The sequence below is a fragment of the Delphinapterus leucas genome, chromosome 1 (genome assembly GCF_059928025.1).
Source record: "Delphinapterus leucas isolate spDelLeu-1000000601 "Yukka" chromosome 1, BTC_Dleu_Yukka2, whole genome shotgun sequence".
Lineage (NCBI taxonomy): Eukaryota > Metazoa > Chordata > Mammalia > Artiodactyla > Monodontidae > Delphinapterus > Delphinapterus leucas.
In genome coordinates this window covers 180,525,131-180,546,677 of record NC_143129.1, presented here as the reverse complement: position 1 = coordinate 180,546,677, position 21,547 = coordinate 180,525,131, and the positions used below count along the sequence as shown (strand labels likewise).

The 21,547-nt window shown below is 53.6% G+C and overlaps 1 protein-coding gene across 1 annotated transcript in view; it reads right to left on the bottom strand.

Moving 5' to 3' along the window:
- LRRC38 (leucine rich repeat containing 38) overlaps positions 1-20,348 on the bottom strand; it is a 33,880-nt gene extending 13,532 nt beyond the window's left edge. The window contains exon 1 of the mRNA XM_022598352.2: positions 19,685-20,348. Within this exon, the coding sequence (XP_022454060.1) occupies positions 19,685-20,333 (649 nt within the window). The 5' untranslated portion in view covers positions 20,334-20,348. The remainder of the gene's footprint in view (positions 1-19,684) is intronic.
- Between the last annotated feature and the right edge of the window lie 1,199 nt (positions 20,349-21,547).

Here is a 21,547-nt window from a genome sequence, read left to right as displayed (position 1 = left end):
ATGATGTATGAATAAAGACAGGATTGGAGAGTGTGGCTTAGTTGCATGGCCACAGAGGGGTTCCTAGACCACCTCCCCAAACAGACAGTCCATCCCACCTAATGGCTGATGGTGCTGGACAAGCACAGGTCCCTCCCTTGCAGGACAGAAGTCCTTTACCCTAAATTCATCGCCATATACCTTGCAGCTCACTAGGACGAAGAAGAAGCTGTATGTATTTCTCCCATGCTTTTCCCTCTTGGGAGGTGGAAACATTCACTGCTCTTTGGACACAGGTGGAGCAGAACAAAGTAGCTCTGCAAACAGTGAGAGCAAATCAGCTATAACCCCCTGCAGCCTTACCACATGCTGGGTAGTCTTCTAAGCATTGCACTGTCTACACTCCTCTAATCCATAAAACAAGCTCTGTGGCTAGTACTATAGTGACCCCGGTCAGCAGACAAAGAAACTGAATGCTACTTCTGTTACCTGCTTCCGGTTCTCCAGCTGAGAAATGATGGAGCCAGGATTTGGAGTCAGGCGGTCTGACTCCAGAGCCTATGCTGTTAGCCATTACCCTCCCCTATTGTCTTAAAAATGCTTGCACAAGCTATTGTGGGGATACTGAGACCCAGTGAGTCACAGACGTAAGCCAAAGCTGCACAGGAAACTTGTAAACCCAGTTTGGAACCCACGTCACCTCCAGTGGTGGCCCAAGCCCAGAGTACTCCACGGGGAGAGGTCATTCTAAAGGGTCTGGGTGTTGTCGTATTTCCTAGGACTGCGGTAACAAATTATCACAAACCAGGTGGCTTGAGACAAATTCGTTCTCTCGTAGTTGCTGAGGCCGGAAGTCCAAAATTAAAGTGCCCGAGGGCCAGGCTCCCTGTGAGGGCTTGAGGGGAGAATCCTTCCTGGCCTCTTCCAGCTCCTGGTGGCTCGTGGCATTCCTTGGCTTGTGGCAGCATCACTCCGATCTCTGCCTCTGTCGTCATGTGGCTTTCTGCTCTGTATCTCTTTCATATCTCTCTCTTTCTCTTACAAGGACACCTGTCATTGGATTTAGGGCCCATCCTAAATCCAGGATGATCTCACCTTGAGATCCTTAACTCAGTTATATGGACAGACTCTTTTTCCAAATAAGGTCACCTTCATAGGTTCCAGGCATTAGGGCTTGGACATATCCCTTTGAAGGATGCAATTCAACCCAGTCCAGGTGTCTTACGTGTAACAGTCATTTGTCATCCTTCAGCTTCTCACCTCCATCTCTCCTCATTTGGAGTCTGCTCCCAGATTTCATTTTGGGCAATCACCTCTCACCCCGTGGGTACGTCTTAGTGCGACTTTCTTCAAATGCACGGCCCCTCACCAGAGTCTCTCTGTCCCAATACACTGAAACTTGAGTGGACTGACCGAAAAGTATGGCCAGAGCCCATTCAATCCAGCAGCCCCACCCTGGAGAACTCCTCAACTGGTTTTTGCTTTCCAGACTCCCAGGGCTGCCTCATTCTTTTCTGAGCCTGCCTCCCCAGCTTTCTCTTCAGTTCTGTGAATTACCTGACATACCTGCAATGAGTCCTTTTCTTGCCTACATTAACTAGAGTTGGCTTCTGTTGTTTACAGTCAAGAGGCCCAATTAACCAATGGACTATATGAAAACAGAGTCAGGTCAGCCCCTGTTCCACAGTCACAAATCATCTCACTCTGCCCTGCTGTCCCACAAAACCACGTGTTTGGCGGTTCCAGGCTCTCGAGGAAGTGCAATTGATTCTGTGCAACCCATCTCCCCTCCTAGGGAGACAACTCAGGGAACAGGCACGACTGATGGGAAGCTGAGTTCCTAACTTCTGTCTTGTTAGGGGTCTTCCTCCAACACAGATTGACCTTCCACTTAAACAAAGTGGGCTCTGGCTCGTTTGGGTCCAGGCGGAATGTGGTTCACTGCTCCTTTGCTTCAGAAGCACCTCCTTCTTTTCCACCAGGCACACTCCGAAGAGATGGGCCATTCCTCATGCAGGGTGGCTTGGCTCCCTGCCTGCTGCCGCCCTTCCTGGTCCTCTGCCCTTGACTGATGACTTCTCCCCAGCAGCTGACACCTGAGCCAGAGAGCGTGAATTGCTGCCACTCTCCCGAAATAGATGGTGACACAGCAGAAAGCAGAGTAAGATTTATCTGTCGCTCATGCCAACAAACAGGCCTGCATCCAGGCCTTTCCCCTGATCTGGCCTCTCGGGAACTGCCTAATGACAGGCTCTCCTAAGCGCTTTTTGTCATTAAAAATATATTTTTGCTTTCCTAATTCCACTTACTATGCAAAGCCTCTGTATACACTGAAACAATAGAAGTAAACAAAAAGAAGCGGGATAAAAGAACTCACAAATACATGTTTAACACACTGGCTTACACATTGCTAGATTTTTTTCTTCTGTGTGTGCACGTACATAAATCCCCAGAGTAGAAATACAGTCCGTCACTCCGGTGGATCACCGTTCTGGGAACATCTTTCATTCCACCAATATAATTATCAAACATCATCTGTAATGGCTACAGGGTATTTTATTGTGCAGATGAGCCATGATTTACTTGCCCAATCACTGAATGTTTCCAGTTTTTTTCTTACTAGAAGCAAAGCTGCTATGAGTACCGCGTACACATTTTAAATTATTTCCCCAAGACACATTCTGCCAAGTTGGAGGTTGTGTGACAGTCCCTGAACTCACGCCCACGATGGATTTTGTCACTTTTTCATCTTTGCCAACCTGATAAGCCATAAAAGTGCACACTGGTGATTGAATTTGCATTTCTCTGATTACCAGGAGAGCTGACCATTGTATGGTGTGCTCACCGCCCACTTGGAGTTGTTTTTCTGTAAAGTGTCTGCCTAAGACCTGTGCTAAGAGCTTCGCAAGGCTTACCAAGGTATGAGAAGGCCCTGGTGACAAGAAACACTGGGGAGAGAGTCAGGCTGATCCCCTCCACCCAGCTCACTGCTGGAGCTACAACTCCCAGGGAAGGGGGTTCCCTGTCCCACACCCGGGAGGAAGGACATTGTCCAGGACCACTGCTGTCGGTCCCATTGGCCTTGGCCAGAGTTTTCCACTGCTTCTTCCACTCTCCTCTTTTGCTCATTGGAGTAAGAGGGCTCAGCCTGGGCTGGTGAAACACCCAGCCAGGCCCTCCCTGCCAGCCTTCCAGAACCCAAACCCAAAGGACCAGGAAAAAGCAGCGGCTTTGGTTCTTTTATATGCACAGCCAGACTTTCAGCCTCCTGACGTCACAGCATCATACAAAGTTAGACTTGAAGGTGCCTTGGACAGCTAATACCCCTCCCCAACCTCTCTCCTTTACTTCACAGATGAGAGGCCCAGAGAAGTTAGGCAACTTGTCTAAGGTCACATGGGGTCTGGACAGAACCCAGGTCTCCTGACTCCCCGTTTAGTACTCTTTTGAGGCATCAGGTTCTTAGCTCACTACAAGCACCTGGAGTTGCATGTGCTGTGGCCCCTGCTGCAGCCACCGCGTGTTACACGGGAAGACTGCACGAGGGGGCATCGCAGACGGCAGGCAGGGCTTGCTCATGCTTCTGGGGAGCACGATACCGGGGAACACCAGCTCTCACGTTTCACAGTGCTGACCTTTGCTCCCTACCACCACCTTCATTAAGTATCACCGCATAGGGGAAAATTCCCACTTCTCACTGTATCAGCCAGCAGACACTTCATCTGATCAAGGAATCAGCTGATTTCTACTAGAGGAAGACGCACCTGCAGCTTGGGGTCAAGGGCTCCTGCTTGGTTCTGGCTCCACAGAGCATGTCCTGTAGAAGGGGCAGCACGGAAGAGTGCATCCTGCACCAGGGTTGAGACTTGTGTCTGCTGTCCTCCACTCCAGCCTGACTCCCACCCCGAACCTCAGGACACTGACATTAGTCACACACACAAGCATGGAAAACTGACTGACTCACAATGCAGTTTTCCCAGACTGTCCTCCCCCGGTAAGAAATGAGCAGAGATGATCCTGACAGCTTACACTTTTATTCTCTGGGAAGCTTGCAAGCATTTCCACTGTCACCACCACTGCCATCAACTTGACCACCACCATTGCTATATCCACCATCTCTGCCGTGATGCCCACCTTGGCCAAGTCCACCATTTCCAAAATGATGCCCACTCCCCCATGTCCTCCACCTCCACCCTGAGGACCACCTCCCCATGTCCACCTTCTCTACCTCCCCATGCCCACCATCTCCACCCTGATGCCCATCTCCCCATGTCCACCTTCTCTACCTCACCCATGTCCACCACGTCCACCCTGATGCTCACCTCCCCACGTCCGCCATCTCCACCCTGATGCCCACCTCCCCACGTCCACCATCTCCACCCTGATGTCCACCTCCCCATGTCCACCTTCTCTACCTCACCCATGTCCACCACGTCCACCCTGATGCCCACCTCCCCACGTCCACCATCTCCACCCTGATGTCCACCTCCCCACGTCCACCTTCTCTACCTCACCCATGTCCACCATCTCCACCCTGATGTCCACCTCCCCATATCCACCATCTCCACCCTGATGCCCACCTCCCCACGTCCGCCACCTCCACCCTGATGCCCACCTCCAGTATTTCTACCACCATCACCACCAGGGCTGCCACCTCCATCATCCATTACAGACATTTGTTACAAGTTGGGCCCTGGGCTGAGGATACCAACCTGTGTCTAGTTATTATAACTGATGAACTGGTTAGAACCTTCCGGCAAGGCCAGCATGAGGAAGTCTAAGACTGGCCTCGTGAGTCTGGTACCTCCCACTACTCATGGTGATTGATGCTCCATACTGCTCAGAGACACCCACTGGGCCTCCCTCCTTAGACCTGCCCCTCTGAGCACCCAGTGTCCCAAGTTAATCTCTGTCAGTGGGCTCACTGGCCAGCTGGAAGAAGCGGTCCTGGGGGTGAGGAGGGGGTGTGTGTTAAGCGGGCCCCCTCAGATTTCACTGTGGAGGTGGCGTTCTATGGGGAAGTCATATCTGTTGAAACTCACCATTTGCCAGGAACTATGGTGAGTACTTCACCATTACCGTGTCATTTAATCCTCTTTCTCCACAGCCCTTTTGAAGAGTGGTTCTCATCTGGGGGTGATTTTGCCCCTCAGTGGGCATTTGACGATGCCTGGAGATATCTTTCTCACTCTAGGCGGGATGCTACTGGCATCTACTGGGTAGAAGGAGGGATGTTACTAACCACCCAACAGTGCCAGGGTGACCCCCAAGGCGAAGAATTAGCCAGCCCATAATGCCCATAATGCCGAGGCTGGGATGCCTGCTTTGGAGTATTTTTTTTGTAGTCCCATTTTTCTAATTTAAATTTTGTGGTAAAATTTGCCATCTTTTTTTAAGCGTGCAGTTCTGTGGCATAAAGTACATTCACATCGTTGTGCAGCTGTCACCACCATCCATCTCTAGAGCTCTTTTCATTCTGCAAAACTAAATCCCTGTTCCCATTAAACACTAATCCTCCATTCTTCTGTCCTCCCAGACGCTGGCAAGCACAGTTCTGTGTCTATGAATTTGCTTCTTCCAAGGTGCCTCAGATAAGTGGGATCATACAGTATTTGTCCTTTTATGACTCGCCCCTTTCACTTAGCATCATGTTCTCAGGTTCATCCATGTTGTAGTGTGTGTCAGAATTTCCCTCCTTTTAAGGCTAAATAATATTCTGTTGTATGGATGGACCCCATTTTGTTTATCATTCATCCATCGATGGACACTTGTGTTGCTCTCACCTTTTGGCTATTGTGAATAGTGCTGCTACGAACATGGGTGCAAATGTGGGGTAGGTTTTAGATGCAGACACCGGGGCTCTAAGAAGCCGTGTGACTCACCTGGAGTCATACAAGTGGTCTGGGAGGGTCTGGACTTAAGGGCAGGCCTGGCTGTCATCACAGCCCATCCTCTCTCCACGACACCACGGTGTCCTCAGTCTTGGTCAGGCTCACTCACATATGGGTCATGGGTTGGACTTCACTTACCTGCCTCTCTCTGGAGTGACCTGGTGGCTGCCCCATCTGTGCTGCTCGTGACGACCACTCCAGGACGTCTTCCCACGAGTGTTGGTACTTCCCTCTCAACCCATAAAGCTCTCTCTATGCCCCGGATGGCTCCGAAACACTTTACCAACACAGAAATTCTGATTTTTCTGGGAAGTCAGGAACCAGGCTGTTTTTTTTTTTTTTTTAGATTTATGCTTCCTCTGGCAGCGGGGACCAGGGGGAGCCCCAGGATCCCGGTGGCGGACACCTTCACCCTGCAGTTTTCAGCGGGTCCTGGCACTGTGGTAACTGCTGTCACTGGGGCCAGAGTTGTGGGCTGTTGGGAAGTGACTTCAGGGTACGGCGTTTGTGGGGGGTGGTCGTTAGAAACAACGTGTGCAGGTGGAGAGGATGCACCGTTATCTGACCCTCTCCTTTCACAGGTGGAGAAACCGGCCTGGGGAAGTGAAGTTACTTCCCCGTTGTGACAGAAAAATGCCCCCCAAATGACCACGTCCTAATTCCTGGAATCTGAGAAAATGTTACCTTTGAAGATATGATTAAGTTCAGGGTATGGATTGTCCAGGTGGCTCCAATGTAGTCACAAGGGTCCTTATAAGAGGGAGGAAGGTCAGAGTCAGAGAGGAGGTGTAAGGATGGAAACAGAGATCAGAAGAATTCGGGGCCATTCGCGGAGCCCAACAGCTGGCCGTCCCTCCTCATAGAGTGTCACAATCAGTGTCCTTGTAGTTCGTAAGCATGGGTCCATCTTCAGAGGCCAAAACAAGTTGCTCACATTCAGTGACAGCTCCTCAGACATCAGGAGACAGGGGCTATGTCCTTCCACGTGTGTCCTTAGTTAAACATCCATTTTCCTATGTCAATATGGTCTTATTCTCCAAATACAAAGAGTCTCTGGTAATTTCCAACAGACAGGAAGCCCAGGTAACTGCTTACAAGCTGCAGTTTGGTGAGGCCTGGGGGCTCCGACCTTCCCTCCAGGCCTCCCCGCATCTGAAATTCTACACAGACTGTGCCTCCATAGTGAGCAGCGGTCCCTTCCTTCTGCCTTTACTGTGTTTATTCCTGGTTAGCCCTCAAGTCACTACCACTCTGCTGAGGGTTAGTTTATCAAACTGTTTTCTCTAAGCAAGGGGGGTGGTTCTGGAGGCCACCTCGTCTCTGCCCTTCTCCCCTTCGCCTTGTGTTAGCATCCATCACTGAGTCATTCATTCACTCAACAAATACATATTGAGCACCTAATATAGGCCAGCTCTGGGGTAAAAACAGTGAAAAAAATCATTTGTGAGCAGCAAGTGCAAAGGCCCTGGGGTTGAAATATGCCTGGTGTGTTTGGGGAACAATAAGGGGTCTGGGTGCCTGGATCAGAGTGAATGAAAGGGGAGTCGTAGGAAATTAGGCCAGAAAGAAAGGAGGAGGTCAGATCATGGGGGTGGGGGGCTGCTTATAAGCCCCTGGAAGAACCTTGGCTTCTAATCTCAGTGACATGGGAGTTACTGAAGAGTTCTGAGCAGACGAAGGACGTGACTTGATATCTTTCTGGCAAGCAGGGAGGGGTCATTGTTCCAGATAAAGCTCTCAGAAGAGCAGAAAGTAGGAGCTGAACTTGCTTTCAACAGGTGTTTAGTCTACTCTGGTTTCCACTAATATGTTCGTCAGCTTTGATTTCCTCCAAGTCAAGGTTCTGAGTTGGCAAGGCTCACTAAGTTTGGTTCTGCACCTAAAGCAGGAGCTGTGGGCCTGAGAGGGTGGGCTTGCGGATAAAGGACCTGGTTCTGACATGATATTTAAGAAGCCATGCAATGGTTGGTGACAAAGACCCTGGCTCATCCCTCCCTCTATCACTTCTTGGCTGGTGACCTTGGCCAAGTTACATTAACCTGTCTGTGCCTTGGAATTCTCACCTGTAAAATGGGGTGCGCCTGGCACTGACCTCTTTGGAAGACACCCATAGACTTAGAGCTACACTGTCCACTACAGTAGCCACCAGCCACATGTTGAGAACTTGATCACGGCCAGTCTGGACTTAGATGTGCTGTGAGTATAAAACACACCCAGACTTTGAAGACTTTGTACGAAGCAAAGAATGGAAAAATATCTCATGAATGAGTTTTCTATTGATAAGTTGAAAGAATAACATTTTGGAAGCGCTGGATTAGATAAAATACTGAAATTCATTTCACCTACTCGTTTGATTTACTTAAATGTGGCTACTAGCAAATTTAAAATTCTAGATGTGCTTTGAATCCTATTCCTACTGGGTGGAGCTGCTCTAGAGTGTTTAGCTCAGTGCCTGGAACATAGTAGACACGCAATAAATGGAGCCAATGGGAGAAGCCTGCTCAGGGCAGGAAGCAGGGACAGCCCTCAGCCACATAAACAAGCGCCCGATTTGTTCCTTTAGAACCTTATTTTCCCACATGCAAAGGAAGTGAAGCAACTGGTTCTTGACGTCATAAAATCCAAGGGCTGGATGCCATTTAGGAGGCTACCGAATCCATCCCCCCGCCTCTGGCAAGGAGGGTGTTTATCGTTATCCCCTGCAGTATCGTCCCAGGGCTGCCGTAACACAGCACCACAGACTGGGGGCTTTACAACAGAAATGTATTGTCCCATAGTTCTGAAGTCTAGAGGTCTGAGATCGAGGTGTGGGCAGGGCTGGTTCCTTCTGAGCGCTGTGAGAGAGAGGCTGCTTCCTCTCTCCTAACATCTGGTGGTTTGTTGGCAATTTTTGGCATTCCTTGGCTTGTAGAGGCATTACTGAGCTCAACCTTCACCTTCATCTGGTGTTTTTTTCTGTGTCCATCTGTGTTCAAACCTCCTCTTTTTTCTAAGGACACCAGTCATACTGGATTAGGGCCCACCCTAATGATCTCATCCTACTCAATTATATCTGCAATGACCCTTGTATTAATCATGATTTTTACATTCTGTATTTTATATAGCTTTGGCATCTTGGGGCCTTGCCACCGGGGATGGACTGTCCCTCCCGGGGTTGGCCAGTTCCTAGAGACAGTAAACCCTCACCAGTGAGCACACCCTTGACATGCAAAGCTACCAACCCAAGTCCATACCGCACCCACCTCCTTTTATCAGGTTCTTGCAGTCCGAGACACTATCTCCCTGCCCTAAATCACCACAGGGCCAGGTACTAGACAGCTAAGGATCACCCTTTTAGCCAGAGCTTCCTGAAATTATTCAAACTAGCCAACCCTTAACCTGCCTCCTCTGCTTACCCTGCCATGCCCATTCCTTCCTGCAAAAACCACAATAAAGACTCACCTGTTTTTCCTTTCATTCCTTCTGTCTCCTGACCATCCCTAGTGCTTCCCCGTGTGGCCCTGCATGGCTTCCACTCTTCCTATTTCTAGAGATCTGTGAGTAGAAAACTTCATCCTTCAAGACAGTTATTCTGGGGCTTCCCTGGTGGCGCAGTGGTTGAGAATCTGCCTGCCAATGCAGGGGACACGGGTTCCAGCCCTGGTCTGGGAAGATCCCACATGCCGCGGAGCAGCTGGGCCCGTGAGCCACAACTACTGAGCCTGTATGTCTGGAGCCTGTGCTCCGCAACAAGACAGGCCGCGATAGTGAGAGGCCCGCGCACCGCGATGAAGAGTGGACCCTACTTGCCGCAACTAGAGAAAGCCCTCGCACAGAAACGAAGACCCAACACAGCCAAAAATAAATAAATAAATTTTTAAAAATCTCCCCTAAGCATTAAATTCTTGTGATAAATTAAGCTTATGTATATATTAAAAAAAGACAGTTATTCTGCATGCCCCCAGTTTCTTCTAAAACTCTTTGACATCAGTATTTCCCTGATCTTTCAAATAAACCTCGGGGTAACAGATGAGGGAACCACAGCCCAGACAAGTCAGGTGACCTGCCCAGGTCAAGGAGGTGGCAGCAGGTCCAGGGCGTCCTGACTGTCAGCTCTAAGCTCTCAGCCCCTCAACGGGACCATGTGGCATCTCCATTTCTGATGCAGACGATCATTTATGTTGGTTATGTTTAAAAAGGGACATCATCTCGTTGGTGTCTTGTGTAAAAGCAATGCCACTCTTTCTAATAATGTGAGGGGAGGGCCTTTTCTTCACATGACGGGGGAGAAGAGAGGAACATACTTTTGCACCTACTGATTTGAAAGAGAGATACCGGGGTGATGGGGCCTATATGCCAAGGGAACCCACCCAGGAAACCTGTGCTGGGAGCTGGGGGCGAGCGGCTTCCAGACCCTCTCATCCCGCGACCCGGAGGAGGCTGGCTGGGGAGGGCACAGACCAAGCCAAAGTCAGAGACAGAAGAGGCCTTCGAGGTCATCTAGCCCCAGGGTCTAAAGCGGGCGGCTGGGGAGAGGAACGCAGCCACCACCGTGTTCCGGGGGGTCCGGCCAGCGCGGTGCCCTAAGTTGTTTCTCATATGCATGTGGTTCCCTTCCTGCCCCTCCCTCTCTGATGACTCCCACCTACAGCCCCCAGGGGCGTCTGGGGTCACCACTCATGATCTAGAGCAACTGAGAAAGAGGACATGACACAGGTCGACTGCTGGTTAACAAGGAAGTGGGGACAGGGACCCCGATTCCTAGCTCTCTGGATCCCGAGTGACCCGCAGCTCCCTCAGGGTCCTGACTCCTGCCCTTGGCATTTATCCCATGACCAGCCCAGAGGATGGAAGAGATGAGGCACCCGGGGGCTCCTTGATGGGCAGCCTCTGAAGCAGAGGGGCCAGGCTGAGAGCCACTGGGAGGATGGGCTGTGAACACACAGATAATGCCCGTCTCCGTGGATTGTAGACATCTGGGATTTGACAGGAAAGGCTTAAATCCGGTGGGATTTGTAAGCCTGTTTGCACATTTCTATGAATTGGATAAGGAAGAAAAGAACAGCCTCTATGTGCAGAGCTGGAGGAGGCTGCAGTCTGAGCATCTTCACATGACATCACTCGAGGTCAAAGGGCAGGTGCTATCACCTGCATTTGACAGAGGCAACACCAGGGCCCGGGAACGTTGGGGGATTTATCTGCCGTCAGACAGTTCACTGGAAGCTCGGCCACGGTCACGGCTGCCTAGCTGGATGTCTAGTGCATGGCCTGCCCAGCCCCCATCCCTAAGCTCTGCCCGCCAGAGCCTCCTCCCCGGACCTGGAAATTGGGACCAAGACAGCACAGTCTCGCCCAGCCTCAGCTGGTCTCATGAACGGAGCAGCGTATTTTTGGCCACATGGATGGAAAAATACAGAAAGTCCATCAGTATATGAAGGGGGGGTAAAAAAAGTGTGAGAAGTAGAGGGTGAAAAAAGGAGGCGCTGTGTTCCCTGCAGCCTCTCGGGTCTCAGCCACGAGCTCCCGGAGGGCTGACTGTTCAGGACTTGGGTTCCTGGTGACACCCACATGCTTACAAGACACCCTTCTGTTTGCTTATGTCAGAGGCAGCTGGTTTCCCATTCATCGGGGTAAACTGAGATCGGCGGCCTCAGTGTCCTGAATTCCCCCCACCAGCCATTCTCACTGCACCTCGCAGAGCAGAGGCTAACAGACTCCCAGAATGAATGGCCGCCCCGCCGTCTTGCCAGCACTGCTCCAACAGATGGGGCAGGCACAGTTGGCTCCCTCCCGCCTTTGCAGTGGAGAGCCTGAGCCTCAGGATTTGACCAGGATCACACAGAATCTGCTGAAGGAGCTCAGAGAACCCCCACTCTGGGCTCTGTCTTTGCTAAAAGGTGATCTGGATATCCTTGGCCGACCGAAGTCGGAGAGGGGGTATTTGGTGGGGACAAAAGCCAAGGCCAGTGATGTTGGCCTGTCCCCCCAATGGCCCTTGTGACACAGCCCTCGGGAGTGTGCATTCGTCCCCTCACTCACACATGCCTACTGCCCCACGGAGCCCCTTCTATGCTGGGCATGGCCCCAGGCGCTAGGGGCACAGCAGGGAGCGTGCTGATCTGGAGCTCCTGTTTCTAGAGGGACAAGACTTGTGAATGAGATAATGTGGACTCAGTGAGCGAGACGCCACAGACACAACAAGCAGATATGACAAGGATGAGAGGGTGGGGACAGGACTGCTTGAGCGGGGTGGTCAGGGAAGGCCTCTCTGAGGACGGGACATCTCCTGGGGACGTGATGATGAGGAAGACGCAGCCATTTGGGTTGGGAAACGTCTTAGCGGGAGAGGGAGTCGTAAGTTAGGAGGTCCTGGTTGGTCACTGGCACCTGGCGTGTTCACGGGACAGAGGAGCCTCGTGGGACATAGGAGGGAGCTGGCTTGTTCTAAGTGCAATGGAAGCCATCAAAAGGTTTCCAAACATGCCATATACTGCACCAGCTGCTGGGGACTCAAGGAGAAAAAGACACGGTTTGTGTCCTCAAAACAGGCCAGACCTGTGAACTGGCAAGCTCAGGCAGTGGCCATAGAGACAGCACAGCATCCAATGAGGTCACACAGGCCAGACTCCCAACCCAGCCTTGAGGCCCAGAGGGTTGGAGGCTGGAAGGCCAAGTAAAAACCAGAAAGGCAGAGAAGCAGAGGTGGGGAAGGGCGGGAGGGAAGAATCGGGGTCCTGGCTGGCACCGTTTGGGCAAAGACCCGATGGCAGGAGCCCAGGACACTCCCAGGACTGGACTGACACACTCTGCTATTATCCTACAGTGACCAAGTTCAGGATACGGTTTGGCTCACATAACCGTGAACACACCCAATTCCGGTCCTCACGACGACCCACCCACGAGGAGGCCCTTCTGGGCCATCATCACACTGCCAGCCCGAAGGTGACAAGGCCTGCCAAGCACCTCACTCCCAGCTACCTCGGAGGCCACGGGATTCTGGGACAGCGGGCACTGGACGGCCACTTGGCTGAAAGGCCTAAGCCTTTGGGTATCTGAGTCAGATGGCAGCCTGTCAGCTTCAGGTAACAGTCACACTGACCTCTCCAGAGCAAATCCCCAACTGCCTGTGCTCCCCGGGGCTGTCCTAGCTGGGAAGGAAGGCGGGTCCTCTGTCCACTAGCCTGGCAATGAGGTCACCCTTTGAGTTAATTGATAGAACAGCAGGATGAAGGTGACATTTCCAGAAAGATCCAACATTTGGGACAGAGTAGCGGGACCGGGTGGGGCTCTCCAGGGAGAAGAGAGACAGGGCAGGGCTGTCTCAGGTCATGTTTGCAGTTGACTCTCCCCCGGACTCCAGATCGTGGTGTCTGTAAAAGCTGACACCCGACTGGGACACTGGGGATGGTGAGAAAGGTGACGCCGGGGAATCAACTCTAATTAAGACACAAGTTAAAAACACATGAGCCTATGACACCAGGACATGTACAGGCCTGTGAACCGCAGGAGGAGGCCCCTTGCAAGAGCGAGCAAGACCTCAGTCAACCCCTGCCAGCCACGTGGTTCTCTTAAGTGTAAAACACAAGGGAGCGGTCCACTCCGCTGGCGAGCAAATCATGCCAATTAGAGCAATAAGGGGATGTCATTGTTCTGTCTATTAAATTCGAAAGCATGTTTAAAAATAATAATACAGGGCTTCCCTGGTGGCGCAGTGGTTGGGAGTCCGCCTGCTGATGCAGGGGACGCGGGTTCGTGCCCCGGTCCAGGAAGGTCCCACATGCCCCAGAGGGGCTGGGCCCGTGAGCCATGGCCGCTGGGCCTGCGCGTCCGGAGCCTGTGCTCCGCGACGGGAGAGGCCACGGCGGTGAGAGGCCTGCGTACCGCAAAAAATAAAAATAAAAAAAATAATAATACATAAACCTGGGAGAGGCACGGTGAGACGGGTACTTTCCATTTGCCAACAGAGCCTGCTGTCTGGGGTGCAATTAGGCAAAAATGTATCCAGAGGTTTAACATAACCATAGACTCTGACCTGGTGATTCCACCTCAAAGAATCCACCCCAAAGAAATAACCGGAGATGTCCACAAATTTACATGAATGAAGATGTTCAGTTCAGCACCGTGTATATACAAAACAGAAAAAAAAAATGCACATTTCTAACAACAGGAGACAGGTTCAATGACTAGACATAAAATGACCTCTTACATGACCGTAAAATGTTAAATTTTCAAAGGGCTATAATGACAGGTAACTCTCACAACTCAGTAAGAGGAAAAGAGTCAGTAATAAGATATATAGTATAATATCAATTTGTTTAAAATATATATATGTGCATAAGAATAAAACCAGAACTAAACACAGTAAAACTTTCGTAGCAGTGGGATTCTGCATGGTTTTTGTTCTCTTCATGATATTTATCTACATTTCCCAAGTCTACAAAGGACCTGTTATATTATAATGAGAAAAATAAAATGCTTTTATTTTCAAAGAAAATGAGTCACCTTGGAGTCACCTGGGAGAAAAGGACCTGTGTGACCTCCAGGCAAGCATCAGCTCGTGCTCCTTTGGCTGAATTACTGTTTCTTTTGTCAGTATGACAGCAAGTCCCCACTCATCTGACCAAATCAGGCCCTCACGGCATCTGACATCAGGAAAGGGAGGTGGAGTTACTGGGAGATGGGGGGCGGGCTCCCCCAGAAGGCCGCGAGTCTGGCCTGCTAAGCAGGCAGGGTTAGTGATATAACTGGTGAGCACCCCACTTGCCATGAACCCCCTCCTCAACAGGACTCTGCCTGCAGGGTCCACCCTGCAGGGGCTGAGCCACAGAATGCCCGGGTGCTCCAGGCACTACAGTGGACCTTGTCTCGGAGGCTTGTACCCACCCAAGGGGCCAGGGTGAACAGACTCAAGGCATGACATGCAGCCGTGTTTAACTTCCCCCCAGTCCCCGCTTCTCCCAGCCCTTGCCTCCCCACAGCCTCCCTTGTCAAGGTCCCAGTTGCAGCTCAGATCTCTCCCCTGGGACTGTGGGCTGTGTCCTGCAGGCCACACGAAGCCACGGCTGCAAAGGGAGGTGACAGAAGGTGCCTCACTATTCGGCACCCCTCACCCCCAGGCCCCAGCTCCTGCTTGGGCTTCTCCCATAATACACTCTCAGGGCTCGGTGTGGTCTGTGTCCCCGGGGAAGCCTGCTGGCTTCATGCACCTCTGAGCACAGAGACAGCCCCTTGCCTGCCGGCTATGGTTCCTCATACCCAGTGGCCTTTCCCGCCTGAGGCTCCAGGCTCAAGGCTGGGACACGTGAGATGTCCTGCGAGCCCAGAACCCCGGGCTGCCTGAGTGATCTGCCCCCTCCCCACCGCACAGAGACTACGGCCACCTGGATTCCAGCAGAGGGGTCTCTGGAGGGACCTGGTCTCTCCAGGCCTCAACTTCCCAACCTTTAAGACACAGACAGTCTTCCCTTCCCTTGAAACCATAGAACTTTAGAGTTGGAAGGAACCTTAAAATCCTCCTACCCATACTCCTTTGTTTACCAAAGAAAAATCTGAGAAACAGAGAGACAGGAAAGTCGTATAACACCACACAGCATTTCCACAGCTGCAGCAAAATGACTTCCCCCTCCAGCACGGTTTTCAAGCTTTAGTGAGTGTGCACTGCAAGCCCCTTTCAGGGGCTGGGGGTGGGAGGAATTAAAATGCAGATCCCCGGGCCTCACCCCCCAGGCACACATCCAGTAGGTCTGGGGGCCCAGGAATCTGCATGTCAAACAAGCTCCCTAGGTGATTAGCACACAGGTTTCTCATCACCCGTGTGTTTTCATTGCCTACCCACCTCACTGGGCTGCTGTAATGGGAAGGCAATGGGAGGGGCTGGAGGGCTTTTTAAAGATCACTGTCTGCTGAGAAGGTGCTCATGCTTCCCTGTCTCCCCACACCTTCCCCATCTCTCCCTCTCTATCCTGCTGGTCACTTGAGCGATTTCCCAGGTCTCTTGCTTCCAGGTCTGGAGCCCTTCTACTGAAAGAGGGATGGTCACCGTTCCCTTGATGGTATACTGTCCCACTTGGCCCAGGACCTACTGTCTACTGGGAGAACCACCAGACCACGTGCAGAATCTGGGGCTGGAAGGTCAGCTGTCACCCATGAGAGTCGGGGATGGTAGGACAGTGCTGGGGCTATTCTCACCCTCCAGAAAGCATCAGGAGTGGGGTCGGACGCTCCTGAGTGCAAGCTCTTCTCAGTCACTAACGATGTGACCTTTGCATCTCGTTTGCTTCCTGTTGGGGAAGTTGTGGGTGAAGGTACTTGCCAGGCGCAGGTATTGTATTAAAAGAGACGGCACTTATAAACCACAAACCACCGCCATAAGGTAGGGCCACTGGGCAAAACACAGGACGGCCAGTGACGTGAATTTCAGAAGAACAGCAAGTAATCCTGTGTGTGAGAATATCCCAACATGGCACGGGACACACTGATACTTATGCCGCGTTCACCTGAAATTCAGAGTGAATTAGGCATCCTGGAGTTTTGCTTGTTTGTTTTCTTGTTTGGGGTTGGTTTGCTTGTTTGCTGTTGCTAAGGCGGCCAGTGGGCATTCTGGCAGGCGTCCCCTTGTTCTCTTCCTTCAGATCCAGCACCGGCAGGCCGGCTCCGCCTGAGTCCTCAGACCCAGATGCCTCCGTGCCCCGCTTCCCCATCGAGCCCTGAGGAGCCTGCACAGAGGGGACCGGCTGCCCCCGACGGGTGGCTGAGCGCTCCCATCAGCAAGGAGGCTCACTGGCAGACGATCACATTTTTTTTACCGGTACGCGGGCCTCTCACTGTTGTGGCCTCTCCCGTTGCGGAGCGCAGGCTCCGGGCGCGCAGGCCCAGTGGCCATTGCTCACGGGTCCAGCCGCTCCACAGCATGTGGGATCTTCCCGCACCGGGGCACGAACCCGTGTCCCCTGCATCGGCAGGCGGACTCTCAACCACTGCGCCACCAGGGAAGCCCCGATCACATTTTTTGTGCTGTCAGGGCTAGTCAAGGTCACTTGCTCAAGGTCACTTGTTCAATTCGCTTCTCTGGGGGAGGAGGGACAGGGGAGGTGAAGGAAAGACAATGAGGATGGGTCCCCTCTGCTCCTTCCTCTGAATTCCCTCCCCTGGGTGCCTGCCTAGAAAGCCTTGGAGCTTGTGCCCCATGGTGCCTGGCTTTCCTTGGTGGGAAGTGGGTAGTCAGCGTGGCCAGGGGCAGGTGCGGAGGAGCCAGGAGGCCCTGGTGCACTCCCAGCTGCTTCTAACTCTCTGTGTGACCTTGGGCAAGTCACTCGCATCACCCCTCTGGGCCTTCCAGAGAAAGCGGGGTAATAGTAACAGCACTAATGCTTATTAGGACATACTGTGTGTCAGGCACTGCTCTAAGTACTTTATAGAGAATACCCTTTCAATTCTCCCAACTAGTAAGAAGTAGAGGCAGGATTTGAACTAAGCAGCTCTGTGCCAGAGTCTGGGCACTTGGCCCCCTTGCCTGCTGCACCTGTGAAAATATGAGAGGCCCAAATGCAGGAGGAGGAGGGAAGGGGGTGACTGACACCTAGCAATCACCTAGATCATCTACTCCTTGCTAAGATTACCACACCCTCGACAGAGATGACTTCGCACAACCCTCGCCGCAAACATGCTGTGGGATTTTGATCTTCAGTCTGAAGTCAGAGGCAGGGAAACGGAGGCACAAAGAAGGTCAGGGACTTGTCTAGGGTCATAATCTGAGTCTACATGGGAGCTCAGCTCTCCCACGTCAAGGCCTGGGCTAGGTGCTTCACAACCGCCCCACTTCCGGTTCACAGAGCTCGGGACACTGCTCTGGCCACAGAACATGGGCAGTGAGGTCAGAGCTGCTCTCAGTGCTTCACCCCAGGAGATGCCAGAAGCCCCCATGCTGCCATGCTGCTGTCTCCATCCTCTCCCCGCCTGAATGAGACCAACTCTTCCCCAGGGCCTGGACACTGTTCCTTGCTCTGGACCTGTCCATCCTTACCCCCAGCCACACATCCTCATGTGGTGGCTCTTCGCTTTCCTGCATTACAGACAGTAGGAAGGATAACATTTTATATTCTTTGCTCTTTAATTTACCCACTTTATCTTGACAATCACTGGTCAGATGGATTGGTCAGCACCACTGTGTCCCAATTTCACACAGGAGGAAGAGGAGGTTCAAAGAACTTTCCCAGAGTCACCCAGTTTTTAAGCCAGGACTCCAGTGTATACCTTCCAATCCAGGGCTCTGTAGAGGCCTCAGAGGGCAACCAAAGTACTGTAAAGATGACGAAACCGAAGCCCAGACAGGATACCTGTCCTGGTCAAGGTCACAGCCAGCCACGGCACAACTGAGACTGAAATCCACAGCTCCTGACCCGTCACCCCTAGCCCTCGAGTGAATGATGGTGGGAGCCAATGACAGCACCTCAACTGACAGCTGGGGTTCATGATGACAACTCTACCAAGAAGCAAAGGCAGATGCCATCAGAACCAAGGGGAACCGCTGTTCAACAGTGAGGTCTGCATCTGGACCTTCCTGTCTTCTGGTGGGGAGGGTCTGGGGAGTGAGTGAAGGCCAAGTTTAAAGTTAGGCGACTCTGTACCTTGCAGGTCAGATCTTTTTAGGACTTGCTCATGTGGGAGAGCCAGCCTGGGCTTAAAGTTCCAGCTCAGGGGCCCGTGTCTGCAGAGAAGTGACGGCCCCTAATACCTGGGATTTGTGCTTAGTGACGGTACAGAATGAATAAGCGAGCACAGGAATTCCGGACACAGATGAGCAGCATTTTTGAATTCTCAATAAATGGAAAAAATATATATTTACCCATGATAAATCCACATCTATGTCACCTTTTATACTGTGGGTCTTTCAGCTCTGGTTCCTGTTCTGACAAACCCTCGGGGTCAAGGTGGGAGGTGGAGTCTGGCTCTGAGAGGTCACTGCTCACATGCTCACCAGTGGAAGCCTGGAATCCACTGAAAATAAGGGCATTTCACCCGCTCCCTGTCATGGGGCTCATTCTTATGGATGCTGGGGTCCCCTCTCCTCGGCTCTGCCTTTGCTTCCTTCTCACTGGCCTTCACAGGCTCTCTTACCTGCTGTGCCCTTATGTTCCTGTCTGCCAGGTGGGGACGTATGTCCATGTCACTGCCAGAAAAGTGCATGAGGCAAGCAAAGCGTGCCCCAGCCCACAAGACTTTGTTCAGCAATTTCACGTCTGGGCTGAAAAGCTACTGAACGGCCAATCTTTACTGCATTACTGGCTCTTAGCAAGCTGCTGCTTTTCCTCACCAGGAATATTCCTCACTCCTTTTAGACAGAAGAGCAAACTGGGAGCTGAGAAACGAAGACCTACTCAGGTTACAGAAGCCCTTGGAGAGCTCTTAGAACTGGCGGGCTCCCTCTCCATGTTCAGTGTAGTGAGATGGGTGCTGAAATGCTACCCGCGGAGTAGGGTGTCTTCCACTTAGGAGGGGCCCAGAAATAACCCACACCCACCAGTACTAGGACCCAAAGCCCCACAGGATGATCTCGGAAATCCAGGTCCCAAACACTACTGGAGAAACAGGGGGGAAAGCAGGGCAACCAGGCCCAGAATCTCCAGAGAATCCCAGATGTGTCCCTCCCCACTCCCCTTCCCTAGCAGAGTCCCAGGAAAAGTTCTGGGAACCTGGGAGGGTTACACCGGGAGCAACTCTCATCCAGGACAGTGGCCGTGGGCGCCCAAGCCTCCCCTTCCAGGCTCAACGCGCCTAGGCTCTCCCCGCGCTCTGCCTCACTCCTTCCCGCCTCCCGGTCCGGCCGGCAGGCTCACCTTTGGGCAGCTTGGACACGTTCTCCTGGATCCAGGAGAAGAGGTGGGCGAAGTCGCAGTCGCAGAGCCAGGGGTTCCCGTCCAGGCGCAGGGTGCGCAGCGCAGGCAGCGCGGCCAGGGCGGCCACGTTGAGGCTGCGCAGGTTGTTGTCGTTGAGCTCCAGCACCTGCAGCGACTCCAGGGTTTCGAAGGCGGCCTCGTGCACGCCCGCCAGGTTGTTGTTGGCCAGGCTCAGCTTGACCAGCCTCCCGGCCGAGCGGAAGGCGCCGGCGCCCAGCTGGGTCAGGTTGTTGTAGCTGAGGTCGAGGAAGGCGAGCTTGGCCGAGCCGCTGAACGTGCCCTCCTCCAGAGAGCGCAGAGAGTTGTTCCTGAAGTCCAGGTAGACCAGGTCGCCGTAGAAGATGAAGAAGCCCTCGGGGATGTGCTGGATGCGGTTACCGGCCACCAGAAGCTTGCGCACGTCCAGGGGGAAGGGGTCGGGCACGCTGGGCAGCCCGCGGTCGCGGCAGTCCACGGTGTGCGGATCGGTGCAGGCGCAGCCCGCGGGGCACGCGGGTCCTGGCGGGAGCAGCAGCAGGAGGCTGCAGAGCCCCAGCGCGGCGCCGGCGCCGGCGCCGGCGGGGGCGCGGGGCGCGGCGCGGGGGCGCATAGCCGGGACCCGCGCGAGCGGCGGCGACGCGGACGCGGCTCTGGGGTCGAGCCCTGGCGCGGGGCGGCGCGCGGGGTCCCGGCGGCCAGGCGCTGGGAGCCGGAGGGCTGCCGGGGCGGGGAGGGCTTGCGCCCGGGCGCGCGGGGCGATGGAGCGCAGCGCGGACCGACCAGGGGAGCCCGGGAGGCTCGGGCGGAGGGGGCAGCTCCGGGGAGGGAGGGCCGAGGGACTCGCGAAGGATTTACCCGAACAGGAAATTAACCCGCTGGAAAATCCCGGGAGAGAGGCAGGGGTGGCGGAGTGGCCGTCCCAAACGCGGCCCCGCCCGGGCAGCTTATTTCCGACACCGGGCAATAAGACCTGTCTCGCGGACTTGGCGCGGAACACTCGACGACCAAGTTCAGTGACCAAGCGCCCCCAGCCCCAGTGCATTTCAGAGGGCGTGTCACGGTCGTGCGCCCCGCACCCCCGCGCCCGCCTGGTGCCAAAGCGCGCTCCCCGCGCGCCACCCCTTGCAAAAGGGAGCGCGACCTGGGTCCCTCTGGCTCTGCGCCAGGGCATTCCCGGCGGGCTCTCGCGGGCCGCGCCAGGGGCTGTTGATCCGGGGTTGGGCGGGGCTCCAGAGGGCTCCAGGGAGCTCCAGGGTGGCTGGTCCTGCTTCCACCTTTCCTCCACCGGCACTTAACCCATCTCAGTGAGACAGGCGGGGTCAACCAGTGGGCGCTGCCAGGGCCCCCGCTGTGGCCCGAAGGAAAGCCAGGGGCCAGTCAGCAGTTTCCACGCTGGCCCTGAGTTTGTCGGGGAACTGGCAGCCACCCGGGCGCGGATCTGCTGCTGATCTAACCAAGGCCCAGCCGAGAGGCTCCCTCAGAGGCCTCAGAGGCCAGGGTTCCCAGCTGTGTGGCCTCAGTTCCAGTGCTTCCACACTCTGGACCCCGTGTGCCCCATCTGTAAGATGGGAAAAGGTAATATGCATGACACCAGCTTTGGGGGAGGAACACAGAGTCAAGAAACAGTTTTAAAATGTTCTTTTCGGGCTTCCCTGATGGCGCAGTGGTTGAGAGTACGCCTGCCGATGCGGGGGACGCGGGTTCGTGCCCTGGTCCGGGAATATCCCGCGTGCCGCGGAGTGCCTGGGCCTGTGGCCCTTGGCCGTTGGGAGTGCGCGTCCGGAGCCTGTGCTCTGCAGCGGAAGAGGCCACAACAGTGAGAGG